The sequence below is a fragment of the Penicillium verhagenii genome (assembly GCF_028828195.1).
Source record: "Penicillium verhagenii strain IBT 33310 chromosome Unknown utg000005l_segment0_segment0, whole genome shotgun sequence".
Classification (NCBI taxonomy): domain Eukaryota; kingdom Fungi; phylum Ascomycota; class Eurotiomycetes; order Eurotiales; family Aspergillaceae; genus Penicillium; species Penicillium verhagenii.
The window spans coordinates 2,185,388-2,210,835 of record NW_026643169.1 but is presented as its reverse complement, the minus strand read 5'-3'; the positions used below and the strand labels follow the sequence as shown (position 1 = coordinate 2,210,835).

The 25,448-nt window shown below is 48.7% G+C and overlaps 12 protein-coding genes across 12 annotated transcripts; 7 read left to right on the top strand and 5 right to left on the bottom strand.

The window, feature by feature from the left end:
* Positions 1–274: 274 nt before the first annotated feature.
* N7466_004355 (putative amino acid transporter) lies at positions 275–2,567 on the bottom strand (the record flags this gene model as incomplete). The annotated part of the gene is made up of 2 exons (XM_057163752.1): positions 275–442; positions 516–2,567. 2 exons carry the CDS (start codon positions 2,565–2,567, stop codon positions 275–277), a joined length of 2,220 nt encoding a protein of 739 aa, XP_057022433.1.
* Positions 2,568–3,015: 448 nt separating this feature from the next.
* On the top strand, positions 3,016–6,919 carry N7466_004354 (putative cation chloride cotransporter; the record flags this gene model as incomplete). Its single annotated transcript, XM_057163751.1, has 4 exons — positions 3,016–3,496; positions 3,546–4,131; positions 4,184–4,349; positions 4,403–6,919. 4 exons carry the CDS (start codon positions 3,016–3,018, stop codon positions 6,917–6,919), a joined length of 3,750 nt encoding a protein of 1,249 aa, XP_057022432.1.
* Positions 6,920–7,773: 854 nt separating this feature from the next.
* On the top strand, positions 7,774–9,366 carry erg12 (mevalonate kinase; the record flags this gene model as incomplete). The annotated part of the gene is made up of 1 exon (XM_057163750.1): positions 7,774–9,366. The coding sequence occupies one exon, from the start codon at positions 7,774–7,776 to the stop codon at positions 9,364–9,366; it is 1,593 nt and encodes a 530-aa protein (XP_057022431.1).
* Positions 9,367–10,003: 637 nt separating this feature from the next.
* N7466_004352 (DUF924 family protein) lies at positions 10,004–11,123 on the top strand (the record flags this gene model as incomplete). The annotated part of the gene is made up of 3 exons (XM_057163749.1): positions 10,004–10,030; positions 10,088–10,431; positions 10,526–11,123. The coding sequence occupies 3 exons, from the start codon at positions 10,004–10,006 to the stop codon at positions 11,121–11,123; spliced, it is 969 nt and encodes a 322-aa protein (XP_057022430.1).
* Positions 11,124–12,143: 1,020 nt separating this feature from the next.
* ramB (bifunctional protein farnesyltransferase/protein geranylgeranyltransferase) lies at positions 12,144–13,325 on the top strand (the record flags this gene model as incomplete). The annotated part of the gene is made up of 3 exons (XM_057163748.1): positions 12,144–12,373; positions 12,453–12,557; positions 12,662–13,325. Coding segments are annotated over 3 exons (999 nt in total), but the record flags the coding sequence as incomplete, so codon positions are not given.
* Positions 13,326–13,935: 610 nt separating this feature from the next.
* N7466_004350 (uncharacterized protein) lies at positions 13,936–14,641 on the bottom strand (the record flags this gene model as incomplete). The annotated part of the gene is made up of 3 exons (XM_057163747.1): positions 13,936–14,048; positions 14,130–14,208; positions 14,285–14,641. 3 exons carry the CDS (start codon positions 14,639–14,641, stop codon positions 13,936–13,938), a joined length of 549 nt encoding a protein of 182 aa, XP_057022428.1.
* A 582-nt stretch (positions 14,642–15,223) lies between these two features.
* Positions 15,224–17,354, bottom strand: N7466_004349 (methionine--tRNA ligase MSM1; the record flags this gene model as incomplete). Its single annotated transcript, XM_057163746.1, has 8 exons — positions 15,224–15,493; positions 15,554–16,031; positions 16,081–16,448; positions 16,502–16,633; positions 16,683–16,769; positions 16,839–16,910; positions 16,964–17,082; positions 17,141–17,354. The coding sequence occupies 8 exons, from the start codon at positions 17,352–17,354 to the stop codon at positions 15,224–15,226; spliced, it is 1,740 nt and encodes a 579-aa protein (XP_057022427.1).
* Positions 17,355–17,647: 293 nt separating this feature from the next.
* On the top strand, positions 17,648–18,197 carry N7466_004348 (putative nuclear transport factor 2 domain protein; the record flags this gene model as incomplete). The annotated part of the gene is made up of 2 exons (XM_057163745.1): positions 17,648–17,693; positions 17,758–18,197. 2 exons carry the CDS (start codon positions 17,648–17,650, stop codon positions 18,195–18,197), a joined length of 486 nt encoding a protein of 161 aa, XP_057022426.1.
* Positions 18,198–18,460: 263 nt separating this feature from the next.
* N7466_004347 (Ish1 domain-containing protein) lies at positions 18,461–18,981 on the bottom strand (the record flags this gene model as incomplete). Its single annotated transcript, XM_057163744.1, has 5 exons — positions 18,461–18,568; positions 18,625–18,671; positions 18,727–18,810; positions 18,874–18,886; positions 18,946–18,981. 5 exons carry the CDS (start codon positions 18,979–18,981, stop codon positions 18,461–18,463), a joined length of 288 nt encoding a protein of 95 aa, XP_057022425.1.
* A 1,029-nt stretch (positions 18,982–20,010) lies between these two features.
* On the top strand, positions 20,011–20,531 carry N7466_004346 (60S ribosomal protein eL38; the record flags this gene model as incomplete). Its single annotated transcript, XM_057163743.1, has 3 exons — positions 20,011–20,074; positions 20,175–20,303; positions 20,482–20,531. 3 exons carry the CDS (start codon positions 20,011–20,013, stop codon positions 20,529–20,531), a joined length of 243 nt encoding a protein of 80 aa, XP_057022424.1.
* Positions 20,532–21,527: 996 nt separating this feature from the next.
* Positions 21,528–22,781, top strand: N7466_004345 (uncharacterized protein; the record flags this gene model as incomplete). The annotated part of the gene is made up of 1 exon (XM_057163742.1): positions 21,528–22,781. The coding sequence occupies one exon, from the start codon at positions 21,528–21,530 to the stop codon at positions 22,779–22,781; it is 1,254 nt and encodes a 417-aa protein (XP_057022423.1).
* A 214-nt stretch (positions 22,782–22,995) lies between these two features.
* Positions 22,996–23,935, bottom strand: N7466_004344 (uncharacterized protein; the record flags this gene model as incomplete). Its single annotated transcript, XM_057163741.1, has 3 exons — positions 22,996–23,631; positions 23,713–23,792; positions 23,914–23,935. The coding sequence occupies 3 exons, from the start codon at positions 23,933–23,935 to the stop codon at positions 22,996–22,998; spliced, it is 738 nt and encodes a 245-aa protein (XP_057022422.1).
* Between the last annotated feature and the right edge of the window lie 1,513 nt (positions 23,936–25,448).

Sequence of the window (25,448 nt, the reverse complement as noted above, 5' to 3'; positions counted from 1 at the left end):
ATTGACGTATGTATAAAAATGGATGCAATAAGGCATTCATTGGAATGAAAATCAGAAGAATTCGCTTTGAGGCATTTAGAAGGCAAGAGATATTTGTACAGGAGCCCATGCAACCCATAAAGCCCCCGAATAGATCGCCGAAATGAAAATCAAATACCGTGAATCATGTCTGCTCGCGGCTCATGCGAGAAAGAAGCATAAACAATGCTATGCCATCTAGTGTTGAAACGGCCAAAGGAAATTATTGAACAATACCAACATCAGCAAAAGCCAATTACTTAGAATCGCAATAGCCAGGGCTTTGGGGAACCTGGGCACCAATCCAGTTTTGGATAGTCAGCGATGTCGTGTAGATACAACCAATGACACCTAGAACAGTAAGGGCGATGTCGGCAAAAACCTGGCGCCGAGAACGGGCACAGGCGCGCAGGTGAAGAAGGGGCTATATCGGAAATTTGAAAATTAGTCTTCAGATCCGAAAACAATGGCAGGACAGTAACCGAAAAAAAACTTACAGGGTAAACGTAGATCAAAGGTACACACGCAAAGCTGCCGACAAGCGAAACGAACTTGTCCAGATCGTCGGCTCCGACCCAACCGACAAAGGCGCATAGAATCACCAAGAAGAAGCGGAAGGCATTCTTCTTCCACTTGATATACGGGTTATATTTGCCACTGCGAGTGAAGAGTTCGTTCTCCATGATACGAATGGCAGGGAAGAGCTGTAGAGGAGTACTCAGCAAGATGGCGAGCGAGTAAAGCAGCTGTACCACATTGACAAACTTGTCATCTTGAGGCAAGTTAAGCAAAATGACAGTCTTGGTGGCGGATCCGTAAGCCGCATAACTCAAAGCTCCTGCAGAAAGGAAGATGAGAGTAATGACGACCATGACACCAGCTAGGACTCCTGGGAACCGGTGGGGCTCTCTCATTGACTCCTGAATTGGGATGATGAGCCCAATTCCTTCATAAGTGAAGATTGCAGTTCCAATAAACATGGACCAGGTTGCGGGGTTGAAAGCCACAACATCTGAGATACCCCCATTGCCGATGAGAGTGCTGGCATCGTAATAGTAAATGTACAGCAAGCCCAGTAGAATGAATGCATCGGCAATAAGTGCAGTGAAACCAAGCTTGCTGATGTCGCGGATCAAGGAAAGGGGCAGGAAAATAACCAGTTGCAAGAGGATCAAGTACTTAAGATCAACGAAGGAGGTGCAGTTGCTCACAGCCTGCACAAATGCCTGCAGGTTTTGTGACACGAATACAATGTATGCGGCCACGAAACCAAGCTGACTGAGAACAATAGATCCAAGGATGATACGTCTCATGTGCTTTCCATACAAAATGCCGCCGATATCACCAAAAGAACCATCGATCTTCATGCGGGTATTAACCAGTAAGATAAAGGCATAGTAGCTGAGTAGTGAAACTCCGAGAAGAACCATGCTACTAAACAGCAAGCCTCCGTTCAAGAAAGCGCGGGGTAAGAAAAGAATGCCTGTACCGACAAAGGACTTGAGCAACAACATGACGGCACCAGTAACAGTTGTAGTACCGGGAGGTGCGCGCGCCTTGTGCTTCCGTTTCTTACGGCCTGCGTGGTCACCCTGAAGCAAGGCGGCGTCTTCTCCAGACTCTCTGCCATCATCTGGTTCATCCCAAGTACCAGAAGAGAAGTACTCATCTGGACCCAAGACCTCATCGTCCTCCTCCAGCTCCTCTCCTGCGAAGTGACCGTACATCGTCAAGAATTCCAAGAAGCTGGAAGTGGGGAGCTGATGCTGAGGTGGTGCCCCAGAGTTAGACCCTTGCACACTTCCACGGTGTGGGCTTCCCGCAGTCCTTCGCAGATAGTCTCGTCGGAATCCTCCTGGCACAAGAATTGTGTGGATATCCTCGGTCTCTGCCGATGGAGCTGGTCGGCTGACGCTGAAACTCTTGCTGCGTGCAAATCGGTTATCGGAGTCAGCATCTTCTGCCCACCGATAGACCTCTCGAGTCATGTCGCCTCCCTGCAGCTGCAGACTTGAGAAATGGTCTTCACCCATGCTAGTTCCAAGCTCCGACCCGGTCTCAACCAAATGTCTTTTCACCACCTCTGGATCCTCATTAGGAGCCGGGGAGTCGATACCATTTCTAGTGTCAAAGGATCCATATTGCGAAGCTATAGGTCGGTTTTCGAGGGCCGAGTGTATGACAGGCGATCCAGCTACTCGAGAGGGGGTGCCAAAATTCGGGGGCGAGCGACCAAGACTCTCCTGCAGTTGAGATGCAAGCATCGAGTGACCCGGCCCTGGAAGCGAGGAAAGATCGTTGACAGCTCGGAAATTGTGTTCGGAGGTGAGATTGGTGTTGTTGGTAATAATTGGTCGACTGCCTGGGATACCTTGTCGAGATGACAACGAGGTGCCTAAAGACGGAGAGGGAATAGGTGATGCCAACCGGGCCATCGAGGCCTGCCGAATGGTTCCATCCGGAGCAGGAGATGATGATCGAATTGACGATGCTGAAATTGGCATTGCCCTCGCTGGGTTCAGCGAGGAACTCTCGCCGTTATCTGTCATATTGAATGTTTGTTCCTCCTGATCAGGATCCGGGGACAGGTATGGAAAAAGAAATGGGCATGAGGGAAAAGGGGCCTGCTAGTTATCAAGTAATCCAGGGCCGTGCATCTACTGGGAGAGCGTGAAAGTGAGTTATCGTGGTTGGTGGAAAGAGGCGAAGGAGGCCGATCGTCTCCAAGTGCGGGTGCGGTGGTCTTTGCACTGTTTGTCCCCTTTCTTCACGTCATCCCATCTATTGGATTAGACGCGCAGTGACGCAGGTGGTGATTCTGCTTCTTTTTTACCTCGATTATAGAAGACTGCTTGCTCACTTTGCTTTTTGATTTTATTTCGCCTTTTGTTCTTGACATACCCTCTAGGAGTGTGGGTGTTCATTTGTCCCTTATGCTCCTAGCGCAGTTGCACCGTTGCGTTTGACAGCTGAACCCGGGGACATTTCACACCCGCAATGTCTCGCCGACGCCCGAATTTCTCAACTCGAACAGCCGAAGAAGATGTCTCACGTCTCGACCCAAATGAGCCGGACTCCTCTGCTGGTGCTGGGTTTCTGTCCCTGATACCGGCTGTTTCACCCCGCCAACAGGAATCGAACATCACGGAGCCTGAGATTAATCAACAACCATGGTCTGCAAGCCCATTTCAAGGCCTGGGAAGCTGGTGGGCCGGGAAAAAAGACAATGGAAATACACAGGACACCAGCGGAGAAGCAGAGTCTCCTCATATGCCCCTCTCTGCAGCTCCTCTGCGCGATGCCAGTGCCGATAAGAAGGAAAGGAATGGACATCGTTCTCGATCGACGACTGAGGAGGCAAAGAAGCTTGGCACATTCTCTGGGGTATTTGTTCCTGTGACGCTCAATGTACTTAGTATTTTGATGTTCTTGCGCTTTGGGTTTGTCTTGGGCCAAGCAGGGTTGCTGGGAATACTAGGTAAGTTATCCCCAGTTTCAATACTATGGCCACAGCTGACCAAGACAAGGACTTCTTGCCGTGTCGTACACAATCAACTTGGTAACAACGATGTCTCTGTCTGCCATCGCAACAAACGGTACTGTTCGAGGCGGAGGTGCCTACTATTTGATCTCCCGATCCCTCGGCCCTGAATTTGGTGGGTCCATTGGGATAGTGTTCTACATGGGCTACGTCTTCAACACCGGTATGAATGCGGTCGGCTTGGTCGACTGTTTCTACCAAAACTTTGGTAGTGTATCCGGCAACTGGGCAAATTTCCTCCAGGAGGGCTTTTGGTGGTCATATCTCTGGGGGACGATTATATTGGTTGTCTGTACTGCAATTTGCTTTGCAGGTAGCTCTCTCTTCGCGAGAGCTAGCAATGGCCTGTTAATCATTCTCCTTGTGGCAACTTTCAGCATCCCGATATCCGCCATTTTCATGAAGCCATTCATCCGAGAAGGCGTGGAGTTTACTGGGTTGAGCTTGCAGACCCTTGTTGGAAATCTCAAACCAAACCTTACTAGAGGTGCTGCAGGAAGTCAGATAAAAGGGAGAGAAAACTTTCAGGATCTCTTTGGCATTTTGTTCCCCGCAACAGCGGGTATCTTTGCGTAAGTACTAAGCCCTGCCATGGAGGAGTTCCGCTCGCTGACCATTTACCAGGGGAGCGAGTATGTCGGGTGACCTCAAGAACCCAAGCAAAGCAATCCCCAAGGGTACCTTGGCTGGCTTGGGTCTGACATTTTTCACATACACACTGGTGATCCTTTCAATGGCTGCCTCCATTACAAGGCAGTCCTTCTATAACAATGTGAACGTAATCCAGGTCGTAAGTTGTACTATGCTGTATCTTTTTTCCAATCTTGTCTCACCACATTACAGGTCAATTATTCCGATACCATCATCCTAATGGGGGAGTTTGCCACTAGCTTCTTCTCCGCACTAATGGGTGTCACTGGATCAGCCAAGCTTCTCCAGGCGATTGCTCGAGATAGTCTCGTTCCCGGTATCAAAATATTTGGTCAGGGTACAAAGAAGAATGACGAGCCTATCTATGCAATCATTGTGACCTTCATCTTCGCACAGATTACGATGTTGTTCGACATCAATCGCATCGCCTCTTTTGTGACCATGGTATACTTGATGACTTTTCTAGTCACTAATCTGGCCTGTTTCCTGCTGAAGATTGGATCTGCGCCTAATTTCAGGCCATCTTTTCATTACTTTAACTGGCAAACAGCTGCAACGGGAACGCTGGTAAGCGGCGTCAGCATGTACTTTGTGGATGGTTTATATGCCACCGGCTGCGTCAGTATCCTGTTCATCCTATTCCTGCTGATCCACTACACATCGCCGCCCAAGCCCTGGGGAGACGTCAGCCAGAGTTTGATCTATCATCAGGTGCGCAAATATCTTTTGCGTCTACGCCAGGAACACGTCAAATTTTGGCGGCCACAGATTCTGTTATTTGTGAGCGACCTTGATCAACAATACAAGATGGTCTCCTTCTGCAACTCTCTGAAAAAAGGTGCATTATTTGTCTTAGGTCATGTCATTGTTACCGAAGACTTCTCAACAGCTGTTCCGGAGGCCCGTCGACAGCAAACCATATGGACGAAGATTGTCGAATACTCCAAGATCAAGGCTTTTGTCAACATTGCCATTGCCCCTACCGCAGAATGGGGTATGCGAAACATTGTTCTTAACTCAGGACTTGGTGGCATGCGACCGAATATCGTCGTCATTGATCAATTTCGAGAGGATCAGTCTTTGGTGGAGACGTTATCATTGAGCAGTAACACCAAATCGAGACGACGCTCGTCAGCCTTTGGCTCCAGACGAGATGTACCAGACGAATCCGGAATTCCAGTCAAGCCCATGAGTAACCAGGGTTACGTGACAGTTCTTGAGGATCTTTTGTTTAAACTCCGGATCAATGTTGCAGTGGCAAAGGGATTCGAAGACTTGGAGCTGCCGGATCCTAAAGGTCGCCATACAAAGAAATATATCGATCTCTGGCCTATCCAGATGTCAGCGGAGCTCGGGGCCGATACTCAAAGCAAGCAAAATGTGTTGACAACCAACTTTGACACCTACACACTGATTCTGCAATTGGGTTGTATTCTCAACACTGTTCCATCATGGAAGAAGACATATCGATTGCGGGTAGCGGTGTTTGTCGAGTATGAAACAGACGTGGAGGATGAAAGAGGCCGGGTCGAGGCTCTTCTTGATAAGCTGCGAATCGAAGCCGAAGTTCTTGTCTTCTGGCTTGCCTGTGGAGACCTGAAGGCGTACCGCATAATCGTCAATGGAGACACTACTCCAGAGGTGGCAGATGGTCAAAGCCATGTTGATTCTGCTCTCCAGGACGAGGAATGGTGGCAGGGGGTCTTGCGAGCTCGCAACCATTCAGAAAGCCAGGCGGTAGATGCAGTCAATGATGAGATGCGGCTGGAGAGAGCAGCCACCTGGCAACTACCTTCGAGCATCGATAGCAGGAGCCGGCCATTCCAACAGGTAACCGGACTAAGGAGACTGATCCAATCTAACGGACGCAGACGTTCCGTGTCCAGTTTTAGGGCATTGGGAGGGGTCAACCTTGGAATGCAAACCCATCGTTTATTGGATGCCTTTGTTGATTACGATGGGGATACATCGAGCACTGAAAGCAGCGATGACAGCGATTTGGATGCGTACATCAGCGACCCTGAGATTGACGATGAGGTCCGCCATGAAGATGTGGCTAGCAGTCGGAATAACTCTTCCCAGTTGCTTGTCCGTTCCAAGAGTGACGATGTCCAGAGCTCTGGTGTCAGTCCATCAACTCGTCCTGTAGGACAGGACTTTGCATCCGCTATGGCAATCCCTTCAATAATCACCGACGAGAACGCATCCCCGAAAAGCAAATCACCCGCTCCAAACCGTCCTGGTATCAGCCGCTCTGCATCCAGCAACCGGTTCAGCTGTTCCCCAATTCCAGAAGCCAAGGTCAATGTCGGAGCGGAGGAAGCCGGCCCGTCAATAATGTTCGCGCAGAACGCATCACCTCCTCGCTTCGCAAAGCTTGACTCCATCTACGCACGGCGTCCATCTATTACCTCCCCCAGCGCACAGAGCGGCCAAACCGCGTCCGGGTTTCCCGGTTCTGCGTCAGTTCCGCTATCCTTCAACGATCTTCCTAGCCGAGCACAGCATCTTATTCTCAATGAGTTGATGGTTCAGCAAAGCAGTGAGACGGCAGTTATTTTTACGACTTTACCATCACCAGTGGAGGGAACATCTCTCCGTGAACAGGACAGTGCCTCATACTTGAGTGATTTAGAGGTACTATGGCAAGATTTGCCGCCGTGTCTGCTGGTTCACAGCAATAGCATGACGGTGACGATGAATCTATGAGACAACGACCATGTCTATATCTTTGTATCTAGCTAGCGTGATGATATCTATAGACAAATTGCATATACAGTTTTTTTTTTCCCGGGCATTTGCTAGCGAGCATCACATCAGATCAATGTTATTTGAACTTGGACTTCGAGAGTACTACTAGTGGGGATAGTACGAGACGGTATTGCTCTTGGAGATGTGACCCTGGTACTTACCTTATTCTGCACTGTGCATCGGGCTTCCCGAACGGATACTAGTCCTGCAAACTGCTGCATGTCAGAGCCGCCACCCGGAGATCAGCGGGGCTGACTGAACTCTACTATGGTGTATAATTTGAATTCCAACTCTTCCAACTGGTCCGGCTGAAGCTGAAGTGCTGAAGAAAGCGGCACAGCAAGCCCAAGTGAAATGGCAATTCTAGCCGACCTCATGATATCCGAGATTAAGCGAATTGTCGTGAACCCACCTGCCACCGGTATGCAGCTGAACATGATGCTCATGAGCGGCCTATTGGAAAAAGTGGGAAGATTCCCGAGACTTTGATTGGTTCCCGAGTTTCAATTAAAAATAAAAATCCACGAAAAGTTGGGGTTTAGCACCAATCATGACAAACCAGAAATCCCACGCCACTGATTGGCCATTGGCTCGTGCCCTGGTATACTCCGTAATTTGAATCACTGAAAATCCCCCGACTTCCTCTTTCCCTCTTGTCTCCCCAGTTCAATTCAAGAGCGCTCCAGGCAACCCCGTCATGCCAAGAGTTTCATAGCAATTGTTCTTTATACACTCTTTTCTACCCACCCTTCCCCCCCCCTTGCTGTGACTCTCAAAGAATATCACACCACCCCTGAATTTCAATACCGACCATGTCAACAATCAGCGAGGCGCAATTGAATGGCAATGTCGGTGGTTTAAATCCACAGCGTCGCCCGGTGGCCCATTTCCTCCCCGACGACATACAGAACGGACTCCTTTACCCCCCTGTGAACGGAAACGGTCACAGCAACGGATTTGACTCAGATCTCTCCGACGGCGGTTCCTCCACCGGCTCCCCCTCAGAAAACGGAACGAAAACACGCCGCCCAGCCATGTCTCGCAAGGCGTCATCCCCCATGGCCCCGACCTTTATGGTCTCTGCGCCTGGAAAAGTCATTATGTACGGCGAACACGCCGTCGTACACGGAAAGGCCGCCATGGCCGCCGCCATCTCCCTCCGATCCTACCTTCTCGTCACCACTCTCTCCAAATCACAGCGGACAATTACTCTCAACTTCAGGGATTTGGGATTGAAACACACTTGGGATATTGACACCCTTCCCTGGGATGTTTTCCACCGCGCCGATAAGAAGAAGTTTTATTACAGCCTAGTCACTTCTCTTGACGACGAACTCCTCCAAGCACTCGAACCCCACCTTAAACCCGTCTCAGCAGGTCTTCCGGAGGACCAGCGCAAGATTCACGTTAGCTCCGCCACCTCATTCCTCTACCTCTTCCTCTCTCTGGGTTCCCCACAAAGCGCTGGCGCCATTTACACTCTCCGATCAACCATCCCCACCGGCGCTGGACTAGGCAGCAGTGCCAGCGTATGCGTCTGTTTGAGTTCCGCTCTCTTGCTTCAGATTCGCACACTGGCTGGACCTCACCCCGATCAGCCACCGGATGAGGCCGAGACACAAATTGAACGAATCAACCGCTGGGCATTCGTGGGTGAGCTTTGCATTCATGGAAACCCTAGTGGAGTGGACAACACGGTCTCCGCAGGCGGAAAGGCTGTGTACTTCAAGCGAACCGATTACGAAAAGTCCCCCGAGGTCATCACACTTCCTACTTTCCCTGAATTGCCTCTCCTTATCGTCGATACCCAACAGACCCGTTCCACTGCGACTGAACTAGCAAAGGTTCGCGCTCTGAAAGACGCTCTTCCCGCCGTGACCGAATCAATTCTCAACTCTATTGATCAAGTCACATGCTCCGCGCGCGAAATGATTGATGCCCCAGGGTTCCAGGGTGATTCCAATGAGACAATGGCCAAATTTGGAACTCTGATTCGCATCAACCACGGCCTGCTTGTTTCTTTAGGTGTCTCTCACCCCCGCCTCGAGCGTGTTTGCGAGCTGGTCGAAACTGCCAACGTTGGATGGACCAAGTTGACTGGTGCTGGTGGTGGTGGCTGCACTATGACGCTTCTCCGCCCTGACGCTGACCCGGTTGCCGTTCAAACGCTCGTGAAGCAGCTTGCCGCCGAGGGTTTCAATAAATACCAGACCACTTTAGGTGGTGACGGTGTGGGTGTCCTCTACCCCGCCGTCCTGCGCAACGGCACCGACGAGGAGGGTGGTGAAGAGATCGACCAACAGAAATTCGAAGAGGCCGAAGGTCACATTGGAATTGAGCGTCTTGTGGGTGTCGCATTCCCCGAGAAGCGCGAAGGCTGGAAGTTCTGGAAACGTGCGGTTTAATATCCAACCTCTGCTTATCCCCCTTTCTAATTCTCCGACTTTGTTTCCCTTTCCTCTACACAACCACTGGACACTTAATAATCCTTCTATTTTCTTTTCATTTTTGAACCTGCCCTCCAATTTCGGTTTTCTATTATCGGTCCTGAGATGACTTTTTCTTCTTCTCCCATTCTTGTCTCATTCTTTGCACACATTGTTACCCCATATGCATTTAAACCCAATTTTTTATTGTGATCCTTGAGTTGATTGTGAACCTTGAGTCTGAGCATGATGTGAAAGCTATGACGACTGTTTCGGGTTTATCTCTTTGATCTATGATTTTATTGATTTGTTGGGTTATTGGAGGAAAGGCCCGCAATCCCCTTTGTCTTCGCATGAGCATGTCTTTTGGCGCATTGTGTCCGTTGGTTAGCTATGGGCAGTTTGAGATATCCACTAGTAATCTTGGAATAAATTTGGCTTATGATACTGATTGTCAACAGCCATTGAAGCAATGGTTCCGGAATTCTGCAACATTCTTTAGTTCTTCTATTCATCACAGATCCGGCGCATCCACAAGTGGATCCCGGGCAGAGCTGACTCAGATCTCAGACCCTTTTTATCGTAACTGCAGGCCCCTGCTTAACAAGACCATACCATGGCTTCGGTGGCATTTGCAAGCAAGGTAAAAAAAAAAGCTCTCCATCATGTATATACTGCCGGATAACTAACATCTATGTAGTTGAATACATCCAGGTTTAGCCTGTTGACCCGGCAAACCCGGAAACATGTCTTGATGCCACAAACTAGACGATTGGCTTATAAATGCTTCCAACGGCCTACAATCAGCAACCCAAACATACAACCAGGTCATACATTTCCATTGTCAACCAAGCTTTATACGACGCAGCCCAACATGGCCGGTACTCCAGCAGAGCTGCAACAAACCCTCACACCCGCTCTCATCGAAGACATCCAAAAATTCTGGTTTGATCACCTCAGCGATGACAAGTCATTGGTTCTCCCCGGCCAAAGCGAGATGAAGCGCTGGTTCTCCACCGATCATGATTTCGACAAAGCCTGCGTGTAAGCCCTACGCCCTCTATCTACTTCGCAAATTCGTACATAAACACCCTCCTTTCTTTCAAAAACAAAACTAACCGTTCAAATGTTAACCCAGGGCCCAATTCCAGCCAGCCCTAGAGACAATCCTAGCCTCTAACGCCACAGCCTCAGATATATTATCTGCAGTCGACACAAAAAACCCACTAACCTGGCTCAGCCTCCTGATCCTTCTAGACCAAGTCCCAAGAAATTGCTACCGAGGCCCCGCATCCAAGCAAGTATTCACGCGCTTCGATCCCCTTGCCTCCGAAATAGCTCTAAGAGCCATTGATCTCGGAATTCCCTTTCAGAACCCGATCCGGTACAGGCTATCGTATCGATTCTGGTTCCATCTGCCGCTGATGCACTCTGAGGATGTGCACGTGCACTACCGGGCGGTGGAAGTGCATGAGGAGACGGCTAGAGATTTGGAGGCGTTTTTGAAGCTGGAGAAGGACTCTCTGGGTGAGGATGAGAAGGCTTGCTTTGATGTTCTGTTTCAGAAGCAGGAGTCGATGAGGGCGTGGTTGGCTAATACGGCTGACTTTGAAAAGAGACATTTGGTTATTGTTGAGCAGTTTGGGAGGTATCCGCATCGGAATGCGGCGATTGGGAGAGTTTCGACGGAGGAGGAGGTGAGGTATTTGGAGGATGGCGGGGAGACTTTTGCATGATTATTTCAGAATCATTTTATCACTCAGAATCTACACCATTTATCATCACTAAATAATGGCTACTGCACCCCCGGCCACAGTCCTCTACGGCCCCGGCCCGGATTTACCTGCTGGTCCTGCTGGGCCATGGGCCGCATTAAGTTGAGTGGATTCATGATCCATGCGGCCCATGGCCCAGCAGGACCAGCAGGTAAATCCGGGCCGGAACCGTAGGGGATTATAGGCGGGGGCGCAGTTTATTTAATGATGATAAAAGGGGTAGATTCTGAGTGAGTTGTTACTACTGTTTGTGGGGATTTGGTGGGTATAAGTATTCCAACCTTCAAAGAAACTGTGTTTATGATATCTGGCCATTTCCGGTCCAGATTTGGCTTTGTACATATACTACTAGTAGATATAAAGAACGGAGCGCTTTGTGTACAAAGAAACTGAACTATTGACATATACTAGCCGTTTCCGGTCTAGCGTAATCCTAGCTTCGGTGCGGACATTAATCCGGGTATGAAAGACTCCTAATCAATTGATGCTCGGAAGCAAGCGCCCGAGGGTTTCAAGCTTGTATTAGTACTGTGTACGGGGGGCTATTCTTGCCCAGAATTGTTATCCCTGGCACATCATCAATTAAGAACACTCGCCCGATATGCTCAGAATCATTCATGTGATACCTTTCAGTCAGATTAATCAAGCCCAGTGCATGCATACGTAAATTGGTTCTTAATATTGTTCTCTTTGTTCCAGCCTCAGGCAACCAATGAAAACAGGCAAAAGATAATCCCCGGCCCCACCAAGCACCTCGACTCACCATGAAGTGATCAACTCTGATGAACACATAAAATGTCCAATTTCCTCCGCACAAAATAAACCGTTGTCGCAGAGGTCACTAAAGGGAAGTTCAACAAAGTCACTTCTCTTGTATCCCGAGTTTGTGTGACCAGTGCTGTACACAAACTTGAACATCCATCTCGAGCTCTCCCCCGCATCAAATTTGATAGCCCAAAGTCCAAATCCACCCCCCTCAAAATGGACGGGAAATACGCCAATGACCCCGTGTGGGCAAATATTACCCCAATTCCACTTGATGATGGCGAAGGGTCTGATGCCCAGCCCCTGGCGTGCATTGCCTATCCTACCGAATACCTTGAGGCAACATCTTATCTGCGGGCCGTAATGGCTGCGAATGAGATGTCTGATCGCGCGTTGGAGTTGACTAAAGATGTTATTGCGTTGAACCCTGCGCATTACACTGTCTGGTAAGTCTTTTTTCCAATGTATTTGTTGCTTTCAAAGTAATATGTTATTTGGTGACGCCCATTTCTGACACTCTCCCAGGATTTACCGCGCCAAGATCCTCTTCGCATTGGATAAGAGTATCGAAGAAGAGATTGCTTGGTTAAACGGGGTGTCTCTTAAATACTTGAAAAACTACCAAATCTGGTACCTACACCTACACCTTTACCTTTTATCTTCGTTTTTGTTTTTGAATATCAAAAAAAAAAACATCCTTCTTAAAAACAATCAAGGCTAACATCATCACCCAGGCACCACCGCCAAGTACTCATGTCCTCTCGCCAACATTTCCCCACCCTGCCCCTCAAGGAACTAGACTTCCTAATGGAAATGTTCGCCCAGGACAGCAAAAACTACCACGTCTGGACATACCGCCACTGGCTCGTCCGCCACTTCAAGCTATGGGACCACCCGCGCGAAATCGAAGACGTAAACGTCCTGCTAAAGATCGACGTCCGCAACAACTCTGCCTGGAGCCACCGCTACACGCTCCGCTTTGGACCCCGCGCAGACGACCAGTTCGACGCCGGAATGGCGAACGCTGGCGACATGTCCACCACGCCGGCGGATAAGGGCGTGTTGGCTGTTGTTGACGAGGATATGGTTGATGGGGAGCTGATGTTTGCGCAGGAGGCTATTGTGCGGGCGCCGGAGAACCGGAGCCCGTGGGCGTATGCGAGGGGTGTTTTGCTTGCCTCGGGTAGGGGGTTGGGAGAGTGGGAGGAGTTTGCGGCGATGTTTGTTGCGGGGGATGTGGTTAAGAGTTCGCATGCTGTTGAGTGGTTGGCGGATGTTTATGCTGCTGATTGGAGCAGGAAGGCGAAGGCTGTTGAGATGTTGGGGTTGTTGGAGAAGTATGATCCTGTGAGAAAGAATTATTGGGATTATCGGGTTAAGATGCTGGGGGAGATTGAGGTGTAAGAGGGTTTGATAAGGTTTATTGTGAGGTTCAAGCGCTATATGAATTGATTATTACTATCTATCAAAAAGTTGGTTCTTTTTGAATAACCCTTCAATTTTCAATGTTAGGTCTAGTGTGTAGTAAAGACTAAAGCCCTTACCTCAACACTCATCCTCGGGCTTGCATCCTCCGGTGCATCTGGCAAGGAAAATGACGTGTGAGGGACATCTACAGCACAGAATGCCTTGGTCAGACAATCAAGTTCTTGTTCCATATCTGAATCGAAGCACACATGTGCAACTTACATTTGACACTGTCCCCTTTTGAGTCGAAACTCTTGAACAGCAGAACATCTTCAACGCCTTGTCTACTCATATAGTACCACTGACAAGAATGTCTCGGATCATACAAAGGATACATGAGTGTACCTGTATAGTCATTGCGGATCATATCTGTTTCGACCAAGTTGGAGATATCAAGAGTACGTCCATCACAGACAGTAATGGGATCATCTTCGACGGGTCCACTTAGTGGTCTCCAAAAGCTAAGGTCGAATACAAATGTCAGAAAGCTGAAGATTTTTGGCCTTCACATCTCCCAGGGGTTTTCAGATACCAGAAACACTCACTTGATCATCTGGACTCGGCCGGAAAGCAGATGGCGCGATTCTTCGGGAAGATGGTTGCGAATGCGCTCCATCATGGACGTCTCGCGTTCATCTCTGGTAAGCAGTGTGTCTGGAGTCCATTAGAGTTGGCCGGTCATATAACATTTGAACAGATGCAATATGGCATTCAAAAAACTTGAACTAAACATACCGACATGAACCTGCCGGGCAAATTTCAGGAGATTTGGATTCCTTTTCCGTCGCTCTTTGGCGCTTTTCTTCTTCCTGATCTACAAGAATCAAGATTGAGGTAAGAAAAGGGTCCCAAACATGCAAAACAAAACCAGTCATGCAAATGTTGCTTACCTTCCAATCAAAAATAAAGATTCGACCCACCCCCTCAATTTCATTTCTCAAAATCGCTTCACATTCAGGGAAGAAGATATTTCGGACTTGGTCCGGGTCTAGGAAATCTCTTGGCTGTGTGAATCGGGGCGGCGGATGCCTTGCATATACGAGTCCGTTCTTTTCCAGAGTAAACGTCTCGTCGGCTTCCACACCTCTGATATCCCTAATGAGCTCCGGAGAGTCTGCTTTGCAGAAAACTAGGTTGTGTGTCTTGTCATCTTTCTTTCTGCGGCCAAATTGGGCAATTCGATATGGTCGGTTTTGGGTATAGCTGGTTTGCCATTGGAGGTATGTCAGGTTGGTTTGGATGTCCATTGGCATATTACTACATGTATGTGGGAATAGGGGAGGGAAAGAACTCGAGAACGAAACATAGTTCGATGTGTGTGTTTATTCAACATAGAGCGACCTATTTGCTTTATAGCCTCGATCTTGGAACTAGTTAGTATAGATTGTTTCTGAAAGGATTGAATGCTTGAGGATGCACTTGGAAGTTGGTACCGATGGGGCTCCTTGGCGTTGAGGTTGAAGCCTGATTCATACCTACAAGTTATCTTGGTACTTACCCATGACCCAATGAAAAGGGAGAGATCTCTGCATCGCTTAAATGTATTTTCTAGTGACTCACCGAAGGAGTCAGGGTCTTTTGGCGCTAAACTCAGAGAGGAAGTCGGGGTCGTCGGTGGGGGCCATATACTCCGTACCCCCGCCCCGCGCGGTAAACAGACACTTGGAGGCTGAGTCCAGACGACTGGATATCAAACGTTATAAGAGGCAGAAAATTACATGCGCTACCTAAATGCTATACATAGTAATACATAGTGTGGGGGGAGAGGCATCCGCCATCTTGCCCCCGTCCGGTTTATCAAAGGACAAAAAAGCCCGTGCCAAGATTTATTAGTCCTCAGCAAGGAGAGCAGGGAAAAGGTGGCCCTTCTTGGCATATTGACCATACTCTGAGTCCGATCCATAGATCGCAGCCGAGAAGCCCAGTTTAGCAGGGTTGGATGTATCTACACCGAGAAGCTCCAAAAGTTCTAGTGACTTGGCGGGCATGAACGGTTGTAGCAGGATGCCCGAGATGCGAAGCGATTCTGCGACGTTGAAAAGTGCCCATTGAGAGTTGGGGTTCTTCCACGGCTCTGTCGCATGGAAGTACTTGTTGGTCTGATAGGCAAATTATCGTGAGATGCTGTTCAATAGAGTGGTGTTGAGGGGTGTTCATACCTTATCAATTACGCTCATAATCTCTTGGAGCGCAGCACGCGGGTTCAGACCCTTCATATGCTCGGCAACCTTTGATGGTGTAGAGACTAGCATGATCTGATGTTGTACATCTGCCGGGGTCGGGGCCGGGAGGTTGTTAGAGGTTGCGTCTTGAACATACGAGCCCAATTTCCCCTTGGCGCACCCAATTGTGCGCGATGCCAGGTTGCCAATGCCTCCCTGGAGCAGCTTCTTATAATCACGAATAATGAAGGAGTTATCATAGTCAGCATCGTTGGCGAGACCTCCTTGATAGGCGAGGAAGAAGCGCATGGTATCTACGCCAAATCTTTCGATGGCGAAGAACGGATTTACCACGTTGCCCGTGGATTTTGACATTTTCTCACGGTTCATGGTCCAATGCCCATGCACCAGAACGTTCCGTGGCACAGGGAGATCCAAAGCCATGAGGAATGCAGGCCAGTAGACGCAGTGGAAACTGTGATTTGTCAGTGACGAAGTCGAAGAATATGCTATGCTGTACTTACCGAACTATGTCCTTTCCGACAACGTGAACATTGGCAGGCCACATAGAATCATTCTCTTTCCCGGGAGGGAAAGGGTATCCTGCCCTCGTGAGATAGTTTACAAGCGCGTCCAGCCAGACATAGATTGTTTGTGTGTCATCGCCAGGAACCGGAATACCCCAAGTAAGCCGCTCCGAGGGCCGTGAAATCGACAGATCTTGTAGCCCAGAAGATACTGACTGGATGATGGCTGTTGCATACTTGGATGGCGTGATGAAGGAGTCTTCTCTGCTGTAAAGCTCAAGTAGGCGGTCCTTGAACGCAGAAAGGCGGAAATGATAGTTGGTTTCTGAGGACCATTCTACTTCCTTGTTTGTCTCAATAGAGACCTGGTAGAATATGAGCATGTGTGAATAGTGCTGGTTGGGAGTCTAAAACTTACCATCCTCTTCCTGCCGGTTGCTGGATCCAGAGAGTTTTGTACCTGTGTTTGTGGGTAGAAAGTCTCATCGCTGACAGAGTACCATCCTTCATGCTTGGATGTGTAGATATAACCTCTGTGTTGGAGCATTTCCTATATTGGTCCGTTAGTATGGCCCTTTCGGGCGAGTGAAATTACTTACCCAGAAGTATTGTACCGCCTCCCGATGCGCTGGGTCGGTGGTTCGAATAAAATGGTCGTTATTGAGGTTTGCTGCCTTAGCTAGGGCCTGTCATAATTTAAATTTAAACCACTGTTTTGTCCGAAAAGGGGGACAATTAAATCAAGACATGCATACCTCGAATGTTCGACAGTTCATGTCGCAGAAGGCCTGAGTATCCATACCCGCTTGGAGAGCAGCTTGCTGGATCTGATAAATTTATCAGTCTAGATCCTGTGCCATTTTGAATGTATAATCCACACCTTCATTCCATGCTCGTCGGTTCCGGTCAATAATTGAGCATCGGTATTTCCGAGTAGTACCTGCCATCGTTTCAAGATATCGGCGATGACCATGGTGTAAAAATGGCCGACATGAGGTGCTATTGAGAAGCCAGTCATTAGTACAGTATACAAGTTGCAATAAGATTGGCCACTTACCCGCATTGACGTAGAAAATTGGTGTGGTCACATAGTATGGCTTTTTGGAGTTCCCCGGAGTTGGAGTTGGAGTCAGAGTCGGGGTGGTTGCAACTCCACGCTGGAAAGTCCTGGGACTTCCATATTTGCAAGCAGAGAACGCCCACGACCGTCGGTAACTGAAAAGAGAATTAGCCCTGGAGAGGGCACGGAATGGCGCTCTTGCGGAAGCCATTGGGGGCGAGCGGTGCGGAGAAGAAAACGAGTCGTCGCATTGGATGCATGTTATTCCGCATCGCGACTCGGAAGTGGTCCAAGCTCCGCCCGTCATTTTTCTCTGATCCACAAGCATCTCACTTTCTTCACCCTTGTATACATTGAGTCTGCCAATCAACACACTGTTATCTGGTATACACTAGTACCTACTAGGCTTATCTATACGCGAAAACTTAGCGCCTTTGCCATACTTATTTATTATATACCCCTCGCCAACCTTTTAAGCCGACGAATCCTTTCCAATCCTTCGCAATGGCTCCAGCGAGCGACGACCAGCTGGTCAGAGTGTCTACCGAAGGTAAGCCAGGCCCCTCGGCATTTATCGGTTCTGCCTGTATTGACTAGTTCTTTTTTTTTTTTAGCTGCCACCGACCTTGTTCAAACTTTTTACGGGGCCCTCACATCGAACCGCGAAACCATCGCGTCATTTTACGACCCAGCACCCTCTAAAATCCTTTTCAACGGCAACACTGTGGCGGACGGTGCTGCGGTCCAAGATATCTTTGTCAACCAAATGCCACACGCACACTACGAAGCCCAATCATATGATTGCCAAGTTATCAACCGCGCATACCCCACTGTTACCGCTTCTGGTTTGAAGCCGACCACCGAGATGACCGTCAAGGACATGTCGATCTTGGTGATCGTCAGTGGACACGTGCGGTATGGAGAGAACCGTGACCAGCCCCAGCGAGGCTTCAGTGAAACATTCGTCCTTGTGCCCAATCCATCTACTGAGCGCGGCAACAAGCGCCGGCGAGACTGGTTGATCCAAAGCCAAAACTTCCGCCTTGTGGTCTGATCTGTTGCACAAAAGACGAAAATAAAACATTTGCATCAATTATCGCTCCGATGTTTGTCGCTCTTTGGGGCGAGAAAGGTTTGGCTCATGAAATTCAACTCTACACCATCTTGAGGCATGAGTCTTTGTTGTGGAAAATACCTTTACCAAGAAGCTAGAATTCAAATGAATTGATAACAAGACGTGGTTGTGAAACAAATGGGGAATTACACTTGGGAAGCATTGAAAATGAAGAGACCAAAAAGAAACCACCAACTCGGCCATTACGACTGGGATACCGGAGGTTTGGAGTTGCGCGGTATCCGCAGGTTTGCCTTGACTCTCTCCAACAATTCCTCTCGAGTCGCATTGTCAGTCGGCAAAAGCCCGCGCTGTGATACATAGTTAGTGACAGCTTCAACCCACTGTTCTGGGATCAGGAACATACAACTCGAAGCCACCTCCTCATTTCGTCAGCAGTCCAATCTTCGGGATCTACTTTTGGTCAGAACATGCTTTCGTCATTTTTTGGTTGTCTTTTGTTACTCACCTCCTTTGGGGTCAGCTTCACTGGGGAAGACATCAGTGCCCCAGATGGAATAGGCTGCTACAGCCGTTACCATGCCTGCAAAACCTAAATGAGTGATGAATAGTTAGAACATCTATCTTTGAATATTATCAGCTTTCATGTATTCACCCATGAATAAATTCTAAAGAGTCCTCGTCAGCTTCTTGATAAGATCCATGTGGTTCCGGCAGGGTGGAGTACCTTGGAGTTCATGGCGCGATCCAGTGGAGTAGGCATCTTGACTTCTTCGATAGACAAAGGTGTTGCGTACTTGACAAAGTTGAAAGACTGGAATTAGGAGCAATGATCACACCAACTTATAACACAAATTTGAAAGGGTGATGTGTTCACTAGAACCTGGAGTGAGTTTGGACAAGTAGACCACTCAAGAGTCGAGGATGCACAGCCACTTACGCCACTCCAGACCGCTGCTGCCTCAGAACGTCTAGAACACGCTTTAGGCCATTTACAAACATCGAACACATACATCTTCCTTCCTCGCTTTTGAACCTTTCGAACTGCATAGTTTAGGAAACTGCGATAGCAGCTATGAACAAGCACAAGTCAGAGATTTTCGCTGTAATAGAAAACAATCATATTTTGCCTCGTACAAGTTACTCCTATGAGTCCTATCTATACACTCCACCCGGTCGACACCGATTCTCAATGTACATTTTCTGGCTTCTTTGAGCCTCATCATGGAAGCTGTCATATTCTTTACAGCAGTTACCTTCTTTGTTGCGGTGGGAAGCGCGGTCATTCAAGGGTGAGAGTGCTAAGTTCCCCGTTCATTTTGCAGACCACAGTCATCTCACACGCTGCCAGCATAGTCTTCTGGAAAAAATATCGAATTCGGTTCCACGTCACCAACAAAACTCCATCCATCGACAGCCGTGATTTGGAGGGCCAAGAGCTTGGTGTAAATCCCCATAGCGCGCCCCAGCCGTTAAGGCATTTGCGACATCAAAGCACCAACTTCCGACAATGGCCTTCAGTATGTTTTGATCAGACCAATCCGAACTGGAATCCGACAGTGGAACGAAGACATCAATCCAATCCTTTCGCAGCATATCCCGGACCAACAGTCCTGGAGGGGATATCGGAGCGTCTTCCATCGCCGCCGATAACGATTAGCCACTTGACACCCGCCACTCTTGCACGTGACCAGCAGGGCTTCACAGAGCAAAAACCCTAATCCGATCCACACAACACGATCTTGACTCTGATTCCTCACCATTGCAACCTCAATCAGCATCAACCGTCACCATGCCTCGCGAAGTCTCCGATATCAAGCAGTTCATTGAGATCTGCCGCCGCAAGGACGCCTCCTGTACGTTTTCGCCCGTTCAAATCGGAGTTGATCCCGATCCCGTGATGAAGAAAGAATGAGAATCCGGAATTGAAGACTAATGCCCAATTCTTTTTTACAGCTGCCCGCATCAAGCGCAACCGCAAGTCCCAGCAGATCAAGTTCAAGGTCCGCTGCGAGCGCTTCCTGTACACCCTTGTCCTCAAGGACTCCGACAAGGCCGACAAGCTCAAGCAGTCCCTTCCCCCTGGTGCGTCAAACCCCACATTTCCACCCGATCGACCCTACCCGTGACCCTACTAGTTCGCAAGCCTGTCGGAAAATCTATTGAAGGAGGCAACGAAACTATCCGGAGAAAACACTCATCTCATTTGTCCGAATTGAAGATTGCCCGAAGCTTTACTAACAATTTTTTTTTCTCCTAACAGCCCTCAAGGTTGTCGACGTCTCCAACGGCGACAAGAAGAAGTCCCTGTAAATTCAGTGACAATGGCATAAAAGGAGGCATGGAGTGAGATGCGATTGGTTGTCGATGCATGAAAGACCAACTGTTGGAGGGATAGATGGGCATAGCCTAGAATCTCTCTGCGAGCCGACACGGGGGTGGTGCATATGATTAAAAAATACGACATCCTTGCGTTTGTACACCCGATGTGATAATCCACCGGTCAAACGAACTCGCATTTTCCGGACGCATTCGAGGATCGCTTTTGTCGGAGTTTCCAGTCACCACACACCAATGAAAAAAACAGTTGAAACATCTTTACTGGGCTTTCTTACGCTCTTTCTGCGGGGAATTGCCCTGGTCCATTCTTAATGACATGACTTGGTGCATCCTTGAAACTATTCTTTGCCATGACAGTAGACCCCAAGGTTTCATCTTTTGCGTAAGGTGCTACGTAGCAATCCGAGCCATTTTTCGACATTTAAATGGCAAGTTTGAACAGTTCGAATATTGGCCAGTTGTGAGTTCTGGCCTACCATTCCAAGGCTCAAGAATTCGCATTTTCACCTTGCTTTTAACTTCGTGCAAGCACTACAAGGTTGAGTGCTGTTCCTCTAAACATTTAGTGATCCTATCATTGGTCACGACTTCTACAATGCTTCCAAGATCAAAGAACTACAAAGGCTTTTAGTTCCAATAAACAGGAATTGTTCACAAGTACAAGTCATTGTTGGTTTGTGTAACTGTTTCAGTACTTCTCATTGACTACTTCCCAGTATCCAAACACCCGAGAAGAACAAAGTCCTTTGTCTACCTAGCATCTGGGCAGGTCAGCTCAAAGCCCTGCAAACAATGGATGCTCCCATGTTGAAACATTCATGAGGGCTGAAGGAAATCCCGTGGATATGTAGTATAAAATACTACGTATCATTCTGAAGTGGAATCGATCTTATATCGAATCTCTCCCATTTCCTTCCATATCCATTTCATCGGAATTACTAGGCTTACCCTCATGAATGACCTGTACTAATGGACGAATTCATCACTAATATCAACCAGTTGAACCTGAGTCAAACTCATCTTGACCTTCAAGATGAGCTAGATATCATCCACCAAGAACCAGCTCATGCAACTGAAGACCTGTTTCCCATTCATCCTGGAATTAGTCGAGTTTCCGATACAAACATACGATCGTCCTCTATATCTAGCAATTCGCCAACATCCACATCCAGCTCCTCTGCATCTACTTCTACCAGCAACTCATCCAACCCCACCGAAGTTTCCCCATCACCACCCACATTCCCCCCAAACATCCTGAACACCCTACTAAACAGGCTTCTAACAGAACCCAGATACCTCACTCACCCCAACTTGTGCCACATCCGGCAAATCACCCGAACAACAGACGCAGCCGCCGCCTTCGTAGGAAACTTCCTCTACAACAACCGACGCTTCCACCGCGAACTAGAAACCGCCTTCCTGGGCCCATACCGCGATGCCCAGCGCGGCCGCCGCGTCCCGCTAAACATGCTCGTTCCAATCCTCGGCTGGCCAGACGAAGAACCAGACGTAATCACCGGCGCCATCCTGGACGATTGTCCCGGGTGCTTCGAATGGATCCGAAGACGACTCCCCCGCATGGACTGTTACGGCTGCAATCTGTTTGGGTGGACATACGTCGCTATCGCGGTATACGCGCGCTCGATCGGCATCCTAGAGTATCTTTTCGCGTGGGACAAGCCCGTCGGCGCAATGGATGCGGTCCTGCGTATGCGGGCGAATGCGTTCCAGATGTCTGATGGCCCGACGCCTGTGGCGCTTGCTGTTAGGGAAGGGGATGTGGGGTTCTTAGAGTTTCTGTTGGATTTGTGGGAGCCTTGTGTTGCGAGGAGTATTGGGCGGGAGAGGACCGGGGGGCATCGGGAGGGTCCGAGAAGGCGGAATTGTCTTTCGGGGATCGAGGGGTATTTTCTTTGTACCTTTGTTACGGGGGAGTTGGCGTGGAGACTTGCGGGTGTTGGCTTGCCTATTTATGATACGGTGCTTTCAGGTTTGGATGTGGGACGGTCTCGGTCTGGTTTTACTAGGCTTGCGACGGCGTGGCATGCTGCTGTTTTTAATGGACCGGGCTTTTTGGAGTATTTGGAGGCGCACTCGAGTGTTTCGAAGCTTGATCTGGATGCTAATGGTGAATCTCCGCTTCATTATGCAAAGCGAGCTAATAGAGATGATTCTGTCATTTGGTTGAGGCAACACGGTGGTGTACCTGGAAGATCCTACTAGGTAGATAGATCAATACATGTACATTTTTCTCTACAGGGTCAGTTCAACATACATTAGACAGTATGCATAGGAAAGAGTTGACACACCCAGTGCCCGAAGCACTCAAGTGATTCTGAAATTCAGATGTTGAATAATTACTAAGTGATAGGCACACATGCATTGACATTTGAAAAGATCAATATGTATGTTTCGCCCGATATTGAATATAGAGCATCTATTCCTTTCGCTCATAATCCAATTCAACATAGCCCTCAACCTTCGCATCGCCCAAAGCCTCCACAAATCCCCTAACCCCCAAGTCCAACCTTCTCAACTCGAATTCCCCAAAGAAATTCGGCTCAACAGAAACCTTAACAAATCCCAAGCTCTCAAACAGCGCCAAACTCCTAGCATTCTCCTTTCCAATCTTAACACTTAGCCACTGCAAACGCAACTCCTCCCCACCAGCAGCCTGTGCCAACTTCTTCCTCTCCTCCTCGTCAAGACCACCAACAAACTCCCGCAGAATACCCGCCTGTTTCTCCGCAACGTATCTCAAGAAAACCAAAAGTGAAGCTTTCCCGAATCCACGACGCTGATTCAGTTTCTCGGCTACCATTAGCTCGATTTCGCCCACGATCTGCGGGGGTGCATCTCCTTCTTCTCCGTCCTCGATGCGGAGGAAGAGGTTGATGTCTCCGATCATGTTTTCGGCAGACTCGTCCTCGGGACGAAGTGTGATTTTGGCTGACTGTGATACGGGTCGGCAGGTTATGAAGGTCAGCTTGTCTGCGTCTTGGCGCCAGCTGCGTTGCATGGTGTATTCTTCTTCTAGTGTTAATGGTTCTGAGGCTGTTGCTTCTTGGATTTCCTGGATTTTGTTAGCATACATGAAGAATTTATTTATTAGGGGCAGAGTGGTGTTGTTGTAGATGGCGGTGCCAATTCTTACCTCGTCTTGCATCCACTCATGGTAGCGGGGAACGTGCCATGGGGAATATGGGACGAGAAGGACCTTGGAGGTCGAGATAGCTGTATGGATTTTTGTTAGTATACATAGTTCATCAACTGCTTAGACAGCATGTATTGGTCCATGTATCTTGGCCCTCGGGGAAGTGGGGGAGAGGTATATTCCAATGGAATGGGGACGCACCAGTCTCGGCGTTGAGCAGCATCGGGATTCGGGACAACGCAGATGGGGGATGTTATGCTCTGAATGACTTCGAATACCCAAGGCGTTTCTGGGACTCAAAGAAGGACTCAAGAGGGATGGCTCTATTGATCTATGTTTGTTTAGAGGTCAAGCATGAAATTTTGGGCAAAGTTGCAGTTCCCGCTCTGATATGTGGGGCTTGGCACCTTTTGACTTCAAAGTGCAAAGAATAAGACTTAACGAGTCAACATTGACAAACAGCAAAAAAGAGAGAAAAAACAACAGAGAGGCCGGATTTTAGTAACATTGAATCATCGACATGGAAAGCTTAGGCATTCAAATGACTGCTTCAGAAAGATTGACGAATATCTGACACCGTACACGGAACTGATTTGCACCTTGTAAGCTGTAACTTGTACCTATCGATGCTCTATGTACCACAGGTAAAGAGCGCCGCGCAATGGACCGAACACCACAGCAAGGCGCCCAACATTCGAAGTAGTGCATAGCGTGAGAGGACGTTGAAGACTTTGACGGTTTTGTTCCAGGCCTTCCAGGGTCAAGTACACCATATCGCCGACATCAAAGTCGACCTCGGTGACGACCTGCCTGTTTCTTCTAGGGTTCTTGCGCCTTCAGAAGCGCATCTCTCGTTTCCACTCACTCTATTTGCATTGTCCTTGCGTAATATTTAGGCGCATCTGACGATCCCACTTGCCAGTCGAAGGGCATGCGTATTCGAACCAGTGCGCCCAGTTGACGCTGACGGTACCGACACTAATGCCAAGCCAATCATCAGTAAGTACTCTGACCAATTGTCCCGGTAATGCTTTACGTACAGCAGTAGCCTTTGTATGTAGTACTGGTTTGTATTCTCTGTTTGGCCGTCAGTCTGTGGATGTCTTGTGTTGAAAGTTTGCGTTTAATACCCATAATAGCGCAAAAAGCTGTCCAGAATTCAGATAGGAACTGGTGGCCTCTGTCAGATATAATCGAGTCCGGCATGCTGGTCCAGGGTGACACATTTTGTACGAACAACCGTGCTGTTTGAGCGGCGTCGGCACCCTTTGTGCACGGATATGCTGCCATGGCCGATCCGGTATGGGCAGTGGTTGTAGTAGGCCTGGTGGGTTGTCCCGCCACAGTTTGGCTCTTTTGCACACCGTACAGTGGTCGACATTGATAGTGGAGAATTCGCTGCAGCAGTTCATCATGCTGCCATAATCCGCAATCATGAAGCAGTTTTAACCACTCCATATAAAAGGGAAATGGTAGATGGGAATATGGGGGGCGACACAAAAGAGCAAAGAACAGAAATGGCTCACGATGCTGGATTCCATGGAGCTGAGTGTCATGGGTCCCAGCGCCAAGTCTTGTCTGGATTTGTCCTGGCACGTCAACTGAACAAGTGTTCAGCCGACGTGATGCCTGTCCTAAAACAAAAAGTGGGCTAGGCCATGGGCGCCGATCACTTCTCATGGGCTAGTCCATGTTTCTCTCTGAATTTGTCCTGACACGCAAGCTTCCTGGGAAGA